Below are 14,539 nucleotides of genomic sequence, written 5' to 3' on the forward strand. Positions count from 1 at the left end.
TTACATCAAAATCCAGGGATGTACTGTATGGTGACTAACAATATAATAAAAAATATTATTATAAAAAAAACAAAGTTATATTTCATGCATCTTCGTTGCTTTTTCAATTTAAGTATTTGGAAAGATTCTTTCCTTTCTGATTACGTGAGATTTATGTGGAATTGTGTGGGAATTTGTACTAGCAATCATTATAGTGATTATTGATCACTGTGCTAGATGTTGAGCATAACAGTAGTGAATGTTAGGTGTGGTTCATGCCCTTATGCATAACATTCTGTTTGGACAGATATGAGTAACACACAAGAAACCTGAACCTGTGTGACAACCCAGCCTGATGGTTACTTGATGGGATTCTGAAGTCACAGCCATGGAGCTGGAATGGGTTGGTGGGCAGTGGAGTAGTAACAAAACCCCTTTCAAGGGGATTGTGTTAAATTACACCTTGAAGACGAGGAAAACATGGAACAAAGAAGGACACATATTGGCTCCTATGGAGCCCTAAACTGAGAGAATCTTCATAATTCACAGCTTCCAAATATCACTTCTACAAATGAGAAGTATTTTGGTTTGCATGAAGGGAGGGATTGAGGTAGAGAAAGCCTAAGCATTCTCTTCTGCCTCAAAAGAAGCTATAAAATGCAATAGTTCCTCACAGTGCCTTTGTCTGTGCATGATTTATCAACTGTTCCTCTAAATTATGTAAATCATCTTCTCAGATACTGCACATTGAGAGTAAATTCTAAGGTCATAACATCTGCTCATAATGTTAATTTCTAGAATAAATTGTATGAAACCAGTTTCTTATTTGTCCTTCAATAACGTGATAGCCTCAAAATTATACATAGTTTTTGGATATAGTCTTTGTTAATTTCCAATCCACAGCGTGGAAGTTTCATTATAATCTTCTTTAAGAAAAGTAATGATTCTTACAGATTTTGCTACTGTTCATGAATTACAGCCAGTACTGTCAATTTCCCATATTCATTCATTCATTCTTCCATGCATTCATTCATTCATCCATTCAAACACTCACAAAATACTTTCAACGACCAACCTATGCCACTGTACTGTGTTAAAATATCCGAGGTGAAAAAAGTATTTATTCCGAATAAGTTCACTAAGGATTTGAGAAAGGGATAGCTATACTTGTGACGTAGACTAAGAGCAGAGTGTGTATAAGAGTATATTTGTAATCTGCAGAGGACCCTACAAGTCAGGAAAGGTAATCATATGTTCAGTCAGAGAGAACACAAAAAAGATGGACATTATATTAGGCTTTAAATGTCTATTTCATTTTACCTAAAGGAAAAAGGGACAGAGAGGCATTTGTGGAAGAAGAAATTATATTTGTAAATCTAACAGTGTTGAAAGAAAATATTATTTTTGAATCCCAGAAAATAATTCCTGCCAGAACAAGAATACAGTGCACATTGAGCATTAATTGGAAATAAGAGATGAAAAAATGTGGAAATAAAATAGTGTAAGATCCAATATACATACAAGCAGACCTACCACAAATACATAAAGGAACAAAAAGGAAATGAAAAAAAAATGTCCTTTCTCTGGAAAAAAAAAGGTAACAAAATGGATTCATCAATTTGAGAACCCCATCCTCACACACACAGAGAATTATTTTGGGTGTCCATTGGAACCTGCCCCTGACCCGGGCTCTTTTTGCAGTGAACAACATGTTCATCAATATTTCTCCCTCCCTCATGTAGGCTTCTAGTGAAGTAATCCGATTCTGTTTGATGAATAAATCTTTCATATTTATTAGACAGGTTCATGTGGGAAATCATGATTGCACGTAAACCAGAGTCATCCACCGAAAAGAAATAAAAAAAGTAATAATGGAGTACATATATTCTTGATTTCAGAGGACACCTTATTCAGAGATAACAATATTTTACCTAAAAAGTTTCAGCCACGTTTGCACAGAAAACAATTACTTTTTTTTGAAATATGTCATCCTTTTATTCTTTAAACTCCTCTGGGAAAGCAAAGTGTTCTCTGCATATTGGAGTCACAGAGGATTACACTCATTAAAGTTTCAGGAACACAGAGACAGTGAGAACGTGGCCCCGCCCCACCCAGCTATGCTCCCTGGGGGCTTATAGGCTGAGGAGCTGCTTTCAAAACTGTTCCAACCTCTGAAACTATTTCTGCAGAAGGTCTGGAACTGGGGACTTATCCTGTATTATGTTGTCACCACAAGGGGTGGGACAGAACAGTTTTTATGGAACCCCAGTTCCTGAGCCCAAGAGCTGAGTTTCAAAAGGAAAAAAGTGGCACAAAGATGGGCATTTCTTCTGCTTTTCCTTCATCTAAATCATTTTTATTGGGCAGGGGGCACTTCTTGTAAGACAGGACGATGGGGTGATAGAGAAAGAAGTTTTCTGTGTTGGAGAGAAGATGGGGGACTTCCTAAAGGTATTTTTTGTGTAAAAGTTTGTCCAGTGAGAGCAAATGTACCCACATTTAATAGTTTACATTTGTTTGAAACTGAGATGATAGGGAAGTTAGTACATTGTATGATTAGGTCTTAATTTGAGATTTTGTTGTAAGAAAGTCAGGACTGATTCAATTTAATGAGAAATAAACTTCCATACTCTCACGTATTTTTCTTCAGGATTTCAAACATTGCTTCATTTCTGTAGTATCTACTTTGCCTCATTAGTTTCCTGAACCCCAACCCAAACATTCAATGTCTAGGTTTACTTCAAGGCACATTCATCAAATAGCTGTTCCAACTTTTATATCAATCTTATTTCTTATCTATTCTGAGAGAGCTTCTTCTTCTCTTTCTCTTCCCCTCCCTCCCTCTCTCTCTTCATTGATCTCTCCATCCCTCTCCCTCCCTCTGTCCCTCCCTCTCTTTCTGTCTCTCACTCTCCCTCCCTCCCTCTCTCCCTCTCCCTCTGTCTCACTCCCTTGCTCTCTCTCTCTCTCACCTCTATTTCTGATACTGATGCATGTTTTCTGAAATCAGATTATGAAGAACACTGCCTCACTTGTTGCTGTCACTAAAATTATTAAATATACATTTGTTAGTCTTGGTCTTCTGTCTACTTCACATTTCCTTGTAATGCTCACTGTATTATGTATTCTGACAATCAGTTCTTAAAAGGAATTTGACTTTGTGGATTACAGATAGAATATGGCCCATTTTATTCTTTTAAGATTTTATTTATGGATTTGAGAGAGCAAGAGCAGGAGCAGAGGCAGAGGGAGAAGCAGACTCCCCACTGAACAGGCAGCCTGGTCCTGGGATCATGACCTGAGTGGACACTTAAACAACTGAGCCACCCAGGTGCCCAAGTATGCCCCATCTGAATATCACTGGTCAGTTAAGATTCTTTCCTTATACCTACTCTACAGAATTAAATAAACTACTTATATGGGCGTTTATAACGTTGGGGAGATTTATCTTACAGTGTTTTCCTCTGTCTAGTATACTAGCTGATACTGTGAAATCATATTTATTTTATTGCTTAAAAATAGAGTCTTTAAAAATTAGACATTATATTTTCCATATTTTGGCCATTTCTGAACTTAAATCAAATCCTACCTTTTAGTTATAATTGAATCTTAGTTATAAATAATTTTGCAGTATCGATTCCAATTAATGGATTTGTTCTATATTCCATTTGTAATATTACAGACATTTCCTAGAATTTATTTCCAATTACTTTATTCTACTAATACTCATATAATTAATTCTTTATTTAATTCCCTTTGAAACATATAGAAAATATTGTGTCAAATTCTCTTATTGCCATGTTTTTTTTCATTTCTGCTTCTATTTCTAAAAGTTGTCTCCCTTAAATTTGATGTGATCTTTCATGTCATATAGTTTCATGACATTTTGATCCATTTTTTATCTAATTTTGTGTCCCTTGCTTTGATAATGATTTTTCTACCATTAATATGGTACCACATATTTCAGTTTCTCACAAGTTTTTCCTAAAATATTTATACCAGTGCTTATATTTTTTACATCTTGAGCCATTTTATGTTGTGTGTGTTTCTGACAAATGTACTGGTTTTATATTACAGTCCTAGATGAATAACAGTACCAGGGAATATTTTAATATTTATTGGTACAATTCTTATTGCTCAGATTTATGATTATTATTTTCAAAATGCTTTTTGTGCATTTTTTGTTGTTGTTGTTTATTTTGTTATATCAAAAGACAATTAGGTTTATTTTTATCCCACATTTTATGCGTGTGTGTGTGTGTGTGTGTGTGTGTGTGTGTGTGTGGAGGAAGTCACTTTTGGTAACTCTAACTTCTGTCCAAGTTACGTTATGTACCTCTAGATATACTATTGTGCTTATTTTTTATATGATTATTTGTCAAACTTGAGGAACCTTTGTGTACTTCTTCTGCCAACTCATTGTAAGTTTTTTATTCCTTTTCTGTAATTAATTCAGACACAAACCTGTAATCATTACCTTGTCCATCAAATATAATATTTAAAAACATAATTGAATAATTATCAAACTCTTATGAATATTAGCACATTATTGTATAATTCTTTACAATACAAAAATTTTAAGAAGAGATTCATTTTGACAGGATTTAGTACAGTGCAATGAAAAAGAAGGGCTACAAAGGAAGGACTAGTTGAAATCTATAGAGACAATTGGAATTTAAATAAAAACGTAAAAAGGTAATATTAAATATACAAAGGAGGATAAGCTAATTCACATATTTTTCCACCTTAACTGGCATTTGGAGTGCCAGAGTCACAGGTGGGAAAACCTGGCTGCCATTTCTGCGCACTGTCCACTGTGTCTCTCAAACCAAACTGCACCATTGACTTGGAGCTGGAGTCTGTACCCTCTATGTGTGCTTTCAACATCTAGACATCCCAGATCTTATAAGATAAGCACTGGAAATAAACTGTTTTTATATTTAGAGGCAACAACTAAATATTTCATTGGTGTATTTTGTCAGAACACTTACATGACAAAATTCTTATTGAGAAAACATATAATTGTAATTATAAATTAAACATAACTTTGCAAAGATATACAGAATATAGAAAGAAAAGAAGCTGATTTTTTAAAGATTATTTATTATTTATTTATTTATTTATTTATTTATTTATTTATTTATATTTGTTGAGATATCTGGAGATAGAGAGAGCTTCAGCAGGGGGAGCAGCAGAGACAGGGAGAAGCGGACTTCCCACTGAGAATGGAGTCCCACACAGGACTCGATCCCAGGACTCTGGGATCATAACCTAACCCACTGGGAGATGCTTAACCCACTGAGCCACCCAGGCATCATAAGAAGCTGGATTTTTGAAGGATATGTTATATCAAATTATAATATCTGTTCTTTTGATCAACTTTGCTAGAAAAAATGTTGCTAAAATAATTTATTTTAAATTTCTTTTAAATTTCTTAATTTAATGAATGATTCACCATACCTTTTTTTTTTCTGCTATCACTCTCTTTATAGTAAAAAGAGGCATAAACATGGAAACAGGCAATTGGACATTGGTGACTGAGTTTATTCTTATGGGAATGCCAACGACTAGAGCCCTTGGGGTCCTCCTGTTCTTGATTTTTTTATTGGCCTATTTGGTGACAGTCCTTGGAAACACCCTCATCATTACCCTGATTCTCCTGGATTACAGGCTTCACTCACCCATGTATTTCTTCCTCAGCAATCTCTCTTTCAGTGAAGTATTAACTACCACCTCTGCTGTTCCCAAGATGCTGGCAGATTTCCTGTCAGAGAGAAAGAGCATTTCATTTGGTGGATGCTTCACCCAGTACTATTTCTACTTCCTTTCTGGATGCACGGAGTTCATCATTTTTGCAGTCATGTCCTATGATCGCTATGTGGCCATTTGCAGCCCCCTTCAGTACCCTGTGATTATGACCAGCTCACTCTGTGTGCATCTTGTTATCCTCTCATGGGTGGGTGGCTTTCTCCTCCTTCTCCCATCCACTATCCTTAAGGCTGGGCTTCCATACTGTGGCCCCAATGTGATCGATCACTTTTTCTGTGACAGTGCCCCCCTCCTCCACTTGGCCTGTGCTGACATCCGTGTCATTGAACTCTTGGACTTCCTCACCTCTCTTGTCCTGCTCCTCAGCTCCCTCTCCCTCACCGTGGTCTCCTATGTTTACATCATCTCCACCATTCTGAAGATACCCTCAGGACAAGGCCAACGCAAAGCCTTTGCCACCTGTGCGTCTCACTTCACTGTGGTCTCCATGGGCTATGGGATCTCCATTTTTATCTATGTCCGGCCCTCCCAGAAGAGCAGCTTGCATCTTAACAAGATCCTCTTTATCCTGTCTAGTGTCATCACACCACTCCTGAACCCCTTCATCTTCAGTCTACGGAATGAAACCATGAAAGATGCACTGAAGGACAGCTTGGCCAAGGGCCAGAACTTCCTCCATCAGATGAGGTCCAAGTGACATGATCTTTTAGAATCATCTTACTCCTGTGATCCTCAGCTTCATCAACGATTCTAGAAATGTCCCATGAAGTATGTAAATTAATGATAGTTTTGGTTATGGAAGTATTTTATTTTATTTTTATTTTTTTTTAAGATTTTTTTTATTTATTTATTCGACAGGATAGAGACAGTCAGCGAGAGAGGGAACACAGGCAGGGGGAGTAGGAGAGGAAGAAGCAGGCTCACAGAGGAGGAGCCTGATGTGGGGCTCGATCTGACCACGCCGGGATCACGCCCTGAGCCGAAGGCAGACGCTTAACCGCTGTGCCACCCAGGCGCCCCATATGGAAGTATTTTAACTTGATAATAAAATATTCTAGTTTCTCATGCATGTTAGATTTTGAAAAATTTGTGTCAATAATTGAAATTTTCATTTCCAGTTGGTAATAAATATAATGGTCGGTAGGAGTAATAGAAGTAGTAGTATTCACTAAGAACTCTATTTCAGATATCACTTGGATGGAAATACATATTTATATATAATAGATATGGAAAAAAAAGGTTTTAGAACATTTCTGCACCCAAAACACACGCAGATATACAGGAATTCCAACTCAGAATAGGATTTAAATCTTTTAATGGGCTGAAATTTTGTCTTACATTGGAATGACATATACTTTACTAATTTTTCTTTATTCTTCAGTTCAGTTTTATTTATGTCATTTCTATTTAGATTAAAAGCTTCTAAAGAAAGTACTTACGGATGTATATGTTCCACAGTATCTTCAAGTATTTCATAATTCAGTGTTACTATTAGAAAAATCTACTACACTTACTTTAAAGGAAGGACTACACAACAGATGGTAATTAAGGAGCAAACACAGGGAAGGAGCAAGTAACAGATATGGATTTTTCAAGGACAAAGAATGGAACATTTTTTTTGCATAAGCCAGGAAAAAATCATTTGGCAACTGGTAATATTAGAAATTCTGCTTTAGAACAATCCATGCTCATATATGCTCCAGGAAGTTTTCTGTACATCCAAGCTGCTGATTAGAGATATCAGAGAAATGGGAAATTGAACATGAAGACAGAGTCATATGAATAATTTTAATTGAAGAATAGAGGGGAAACAAAGAACGATGAGTATCACCAAAGGGAGCCTTGTCACAATTTGATGTGCTTTATTCTATGTATATTTATATTTCCAGGGTAGAAACAAATGAACTATGGGAAAAAGTATGAAGAAATAGTGATTGAATAATCCCCAATTCAGATTATAAAAGTGACAGATTTCCACAAAGAAAAAAAAATAAAAGGATAGCAAATCTCATACAAGATCTTTATAAAGTTAACAACAATTAGGCACATACTAGCCAAACTGCTATAAACCTCTACTAATGATAAATTTTGCAAGTAAATACAGGAAGAAGGGGCTTATTGAATATGGAAACAAAACAGCTAAAAGTCATCCCTGAGTTTCCATCAAAATGTGGTAGACAGATGACAACAGAAAGGCATGTTTTAAGGGTTGGAAAAAAAATGAAAAACAAAGACAAACTCTGGAGTTCAAATATCCATATGCTTTATGAATTATCACAAAATAAGGGCTTTCCTGATTAAAGAAAACAAAAATAATTGATCACCCACATATGTAGATTACAGGGATATTAAGGGATATATTAAGCCTGATGGGAAATTGTTAAACATGGGAATTTGGATTCATTAAGTTCAGCAAAAGCACCAGAAATGGTTAATAAGTTGGCAATTATGAAAGGTTTTGCTTTCTGTTCATCATGCCATTTAAAAAACAAGTATAATCATAAAAAGCATACAAATCTTAATGTTCAGAACAGAACTAATATATATGATAAAAGTTGACTGATGATTATTATATTTGTGAAATAAAATAGGACAAGGAACTGTAAGTAGGGTACAGGAAGTGGAATCTAGAAATCTCATGTTGGTTTGGATGGAAGAGGAGGCAAGGAGAAAATATGGAGTGTATGGTGACACCATGTAAAATAAATGACAGGGAACACTAATGTGTCACTAAAAAATAAAAATAAAAATAAAAAGTAAAATAGGGTGTCATTGATGAAAAAGGAAAAAAAAAAGACAGGAAAGGTTAAACTGAGGAACAATAAAGATGAAGGGAAAATAAGTAATTAGGTAGATTCAAAGCCTGAAGCAGAAATTTAATTAAATAAGAATGGAGTTAAAGCACTAATATCAAATAAAGGCAGAGCTTGTCAGTTGGATAAAAAAGAACTTTATTTACAGTCTTCAAAGATGCACTCTAAAGAAACATGTACATAAAAAGTAAAGTATAGAATAAAGAAGATATTCTATGGGCATAGTAAGCAAAGGGATAATGGAATAACCAGTGATATTTCAATCAATACATTTCAAGGTGAACATTATCACAAAAAGTAATCAAGAGTATTATGTGATGGAAAAAGGAGACAGTTTCGAGAATGTCATAATATTCCAAATTATGTAACAATGTAACAGAGCATCTAGTTCATGAAGCCGAAATTTACAGAACTTCAAGGAAAACTCACTGATCCACAATCCTAGTAAGAGAATTTAATATGCTCTCTCTCAGGGATTGATAAACACTAAGTAATTATCAGTAAAAAATATCAGTAAGCATACAGAATTTGTAAACACTATCAAACAATTTGATGCGACTAAACATTAAAACAACACACTATCTTCAGAACAAACTTTCTATTCATAGAGGAGGAAAAACTGTCCTGTGTCCACTTAGGGTCTCTGTCTGATCTGAAGAATTAACTCTACATAAACCAGATTAATAGGAAAAAAGTGTACAAGTTTCATTGGATTTTTACACATACATGAGAGCCTTCATGAGACACTGAAGACCTTATGCAATGACAAGAGAAGGAAAATTCTTTTTTTAGTAATATTTTTTATTATATTATGCTAGTCACCATACGGTACATCCCTAGTTTTTGATGTAAAGTTCCATGATTCATTACTTGCGTCTAACACCCAGTGCACCATGCAATACGTGCCCTCCTTAATACCCATCACCAGCCTATGTCTTTCAAAAAAGGGAACAGTATGGAGTCCCTGGGTGCCTTAGTCGTTAAGGGTCTGCCTTCAGCTCAGGTCATGATCCCATTGTCCTGGGATCGAGCCATACATCAGGCTCCCAGTTCAACAGGAAGCCTACTTCTCCCTCTCCCTTTCCCCCTACTGGTGTTCCCTCTCGCACTGTGTGTCTTTATCCAATAAATAAATAAAATCTTTTAAAAAAGGTGAAACCATATGAAAATTGTCTTTCTCTCCTTGACTTATTTCACTTAGCATAATCTCCTCCAGTCCTGTCCATGTTGCTGCAAATGTTGGGTAATCTTTCTTTCTGATGGCTAATATTCCATTGTATATATGGAACAAATCTTCTCTATCCATTCATCTGTTGAAGGACATCTCGGCTCCTTCCAGAGTTTAGCTATTGTGGACAATGGTGCTATAAACATTGGGGTGCATAGAACCATATGATACTCTCAACTGATGCAGAAAGAGCATTTGACAAAATACAGCATCCTTTCCTGATTAAAACACTTCAGAATGTAGGGATAGAGGGTACATTCCTCAATTTCATAAAAACCATCTATAAAAAGCCCAAAGTGAATATCTTTCTCACTGGGGAAAAGCTAAGAGCCTTTCCCTTAAGATCAGGAACATGACAAGGATGCCCACTCTCACCATTATTATTCAACATACTAGTAGAAATCCTAGCAACAATAATCAGACAACAAAAGAGAATAAAAGGAATTCAAATTGGCAAAGAAGAAGTCAAACTCTCTCTCTTCACAGATGACATGATACTTTATATGGAAAACCCAAAAGACTCCACCCCCAATTTAATAGAACTCATACAACAATTCAGTAATGTGGCAGGATACAAAATCAATGCTCAGAAATTAGTTGCATTCCACACACAGACAATGAGACTGAAGAAAGAGAAATTAGGCAAACTATTCCATTTACAATAGCACCAAAAACCATAAGATATCTCAGAATAAACTTAACCAGAGAAGTAAAGGATCTATACTCTAGAAACTACAGAACCCTGATGAAAGACATTGAAGAAGACACAAAAAGATGGAAAAACATTCCATGCTCATGGATCAGAATAAACATAGTTAAAATGTCTATGCTACCCAGAGCAATCTACATTTTCAATGCCATCTTGATCAAGTACCAATGACATTTTTCAAAGAGCTGGGACAAACAATCCTAAAATTTGTGTGGAACTAGAAAAGACCCCAAATTGCCAAGGAAATGTTGAAAAAGAAACACAAAGCTGAGGGCATCACGTCACCTGATTTCAAGCTATAATACAAAGTTGTGATCACCAAGACAGCATGGTACTGGCACAAAAACACTTTTTTTTATTTAAATTCAATTAGCCAACATATAATACATCATGAGTTTTTGGTTTAGTATTCAATGATTCATCAGTTGTGTGTAACATCCAGTGCTCATCACATCAGGTGCCCTCCTTAATGCCCATCACTCAGTGACCCCTTCCCTCAACGACCTTCCCTCCAGCAACCATCAATGTGTTTCTTATGATTAAGAGACTCTCCTGTTTGTCTCCCTCTCTGATTTCTTCCCATTCAGTTTTCCCTCCCTTCCCCTATAGTTATATATTTTGAATAAAGTTATTGAATGTCTAGAAGTCTAATTCTTTGTTCATAGCATAGGCAAATACTAGATTTTATAGGAAACTTCTGAAGAGTATTTTAATGTTTGTATAACATTTTATACTGTCACTAGAGATGAAAGTTCTTCTATATCACACACTTGTCAATGTTTGGTGTTGTATATTATTTTTTAAAGCCACGGGGGATTATGCAAAGCTGTATATCCCTCTGGTTTGAATTTGCATTTGATTACTAATGATCCTGAGCTTATTTTAACGTACTGATATGCCATGAGCTGAATATTTTGCTTAATGGCTGTTTCACCTTTAAGGTATCTTTGCCTATATTTTCTTCTACAATCATATAGTTTTACCTTTTATATATAAGGAATAAATTAATTTTTTCCATATGAAATGAGGTGGAGATGAAATGTTCTTCAATAAGTTTGCGTAAATATTTTTGTCTGTGATATATTTTTTCCTGTATATTTCCTAAATTTTCCCTAGATTTACTGAAATCATTCATATAACATATGTAACTTTAAGGTATATGACATGATGATCTGGTAAGCATATATTGTGAAAGGATCATTATAATAAGGTTAGTTGACACCTCTATTCCCTCAAATAATTACCATTTTTATAGCAATAACATTTAAAGTCAACTTTTTAAAAAAAGATATCATTTATTCATTTGAGAGAGAGAGAGAGCACAAGCATGGGTGAGGGGCAGAGGGAGAGGGAGAAGCAGAGTCCCCACTGAGCTGGGACCCCCATGTGGGACTCAGTCTCAGGACCCTGAGTTCATGGCCTGAGCCCAAGGCAGACACTTAACCAACTGAGCCACCCGGGTGCCCCTTAAAGTCAACTTTCAAAATAATGTTCACATATTCAATACAATATTGTTAATTTTAGTCACCATGCTATACATTTGATGTCAGAACCTTAGGCCTCTTTTAGGCTGAAGTATGTGTCATGTGACCAACATCTACCTGTTTCCCACATTCCCAAACCCTGGCAGCCAACATTCTAATCTGTCTTTTTGACTTAGGATTTTTAGACTCCGTATATGAGTGAGAACATGTAGTATTTATTTTGGTCTGTCTGACTTTTTCACTTATCATAATGCACTAAATATTAATTAATGTAGTAAATGGCCAGATTTCCTCCTTTTTATGGCTGAATAATATTCCATTATGTATTTATATACCACATTTTCTTTATGCATTTACCCATCAGTAGAAACAGAGGTTGTTTCCATATCTTGGCTTTTGTGAATAATGCTCCGGTGAGCATGGGGTGCGGATATCTCTTAAGAATGATTTCATTTCTTTGGCTATGTAACCATAAATGAGATTACTAAGTTCCATGCTAGTTTCTATGTTTAGTTTTTCTTCAAGACTCTACATAATGTTTTCCTTAGAGATTGTAATAATTTACCAATCGTTCACAAAGGTTCCTTTTTCTCCACATCATAGCCAACACTTGTTAGCTCTTGTCCCTTAATTAGTAGCTATTCAAACAGGTAGGAAGTGATATTTCATTGTGGTTTTGATAGCATTTCCCTGATGATTAGTGTTTGGAGTCTAGGTCCAGGGGTTGGACTGGTCTGAGATGGGCTGGGGTTTCTGGCCCTGGGACATGGTCTGATTCTGGAGTTGGTCGAAAGCATCAGTCTGTGGTAGTTGGCTTGGCACTGGGTCCAGCTAGAAACCTAGGGTTGCAGCTCCCTAGCTGGAGCCTTGGTTAGCAGGGACTGGATTGGAGCCAGCAGACACAGGAACCACTTGGGCTGCAGGAGTTGGCCAAAGCCCGGTGGTCCAGGAACCTGGGTTCATTTAAATGAGGGATGGATCATGAGAGCTGCCTAAGGCTGCGGGAGCCACATGTGGTCACTGGAGTTGATAATGTGCTGTGATGAACCAGAATCTTGGGTTAGCAGGAGCCTTCAGAGAGCCACCTAGGGCCATAAGGGGTCATCATGGTGCTGGAGTCAGCTGAATCACGGGGTTGTGGTAAAGTCAGGCAGTCACTTCCTCTCTTCCTTTGGGGAAGGTGTCACTACTCTGCCCTGGGCTGCGCAGGTAGGGGGGATGAATGATAGAGGTAATGTGAATCTATCTTCCCTACCTTCATCAATATATCTTTTCTGATTTCTGTGCTTCATCCAGGAGCTGGAATTCCTCACCTGGAATTCTTGGCTCTTGTGAAAGTATTTTTAGGCATGGATAGTTCTTCAAAAAGATGTTTCAAGGTTAAGGGGTAATGAGATTTAAAATTTTCTTTTTTTTTTTTTTTTTAAAGATTTTATTTATTTTATTTATGTGACAGAGAGACAGCCAGCGAGAGAGGGAACACAGCAGGGGGAGTGGGAGAGGAAGAAGCAGGCTCACAGCAGAGGAGCCCGATGTGGGACTCGATCCCGGTACGCCGGGATCACGCCCTGAGCCGAAGGCAGACGCTTTAACGACTGCGCCACCCAGGCGCCCCCGAGATTTAAAATTTTCTGAGCCCCCTTTTTGATAATGTCACTTCTCCCTCATGATGTACTGATTAGTATCTTGCCCCATTAAATTGCCTTCCTGCATTTGTCAGAGATCACTGTTCAGAATGTGCAGGTCTATTTCTGTACATTTTATTCTGCTTTAATTATCTAGTTACACTTTCACCAAATCCACAATGTCTTCATTACTAGAGCTATAGAGTAAACCTTAACTTAAGATACAGTAAATATTCTAAATCTGAGAGATTTCATTTAAACATTTTCCAAGATTCTTTCCATTATTCTTACTTTTTTAATTTATTTTTTATAATAATATTTTTTATTGTATTATGTTAGTCACCATACAGTACATCCCTGGTTTTTGATGTAAAGTTTGATGATTCATTAGTTGCATATAACACCCAGTGCACCATGCTATACGTGCCCTCCTTACTACTCATCACCAGCCTATCCCATTCCCCCGCCCCCTCCCCTCTGAAGCCCTCAGTTTGTTTCTCAGAGTCCATAGTCTCTCATGCTTCACTCCTCCTTCTGATTAACCCCCCTTTCTTTATCCCTTTCTTCTCCTACCGATCTTCCTGCTTATGTTCCATAAGATGAGTGAAACCATATGATAATTGTCTTTCTCTGTTTGACTTATTTCACTTAGCATTATCTCCTTCAGTGCCGTCCATTTTTTTAATGACCTTGTAATTTTTTCCAAAAATTATGCTTGAATTTGGTTGAGATTGAAGTAAATCTTATGCATTGGGCTTTGTATCTCAATTATTTTATTATTGACTTCTGTATTTTACTTTCTTTTCTTTACTGTTTTCAGTTTTTTTCAGTATATCCCATTTGTCCTCCAACTTCTCAAACATTTTGCCCATAGATTCTCTTTTACATTTTATTCAAATTCAAGTTAGTTAACATAGAGTGTGTTATTAGTT

At 36.4% G+C, this 14,539-nt stretch overlaps 1 protein-coding gene across 1 annotated transcript; it reads left to right on the plus strand.

Annotated features, from left to right (window-relative positions):
• The first annotated feature begins 5,176 nt into the window (after nt 1–5,176).
• LOC103680368 (olfactory receptor 6M1-like) lies at nt 5,177–6,445 on the plus strand. The gene has a single exon (XM_008709903.2). It carries the CDS (start codon nt 5,426–5,428, stop codon nt 6,443–6,445), a length of 1,020 nt encoding a protein of 339 aa, XP_008708125.2. The 5' UTR covers nt 5,177–5,425.
• Nucleotides 6,446–14,539: the final 8,094 nt, after the last annotated feature.

Source organism: Ursus maritimus, unplaced genomic scaffold (genome assembly GCF_017311325.1).
Source record: "Ursus maritimus isolate PB19 unplaced genomic scaffold, ASM1731132v1 scaffold_5, whole genome shotgun sequence".
Lineage (NCBI taxonomy): Eukaryota > Metazoa > Chordata > Mammalia > Carnivora > Ursidae > Ursus > Ursus maritimus.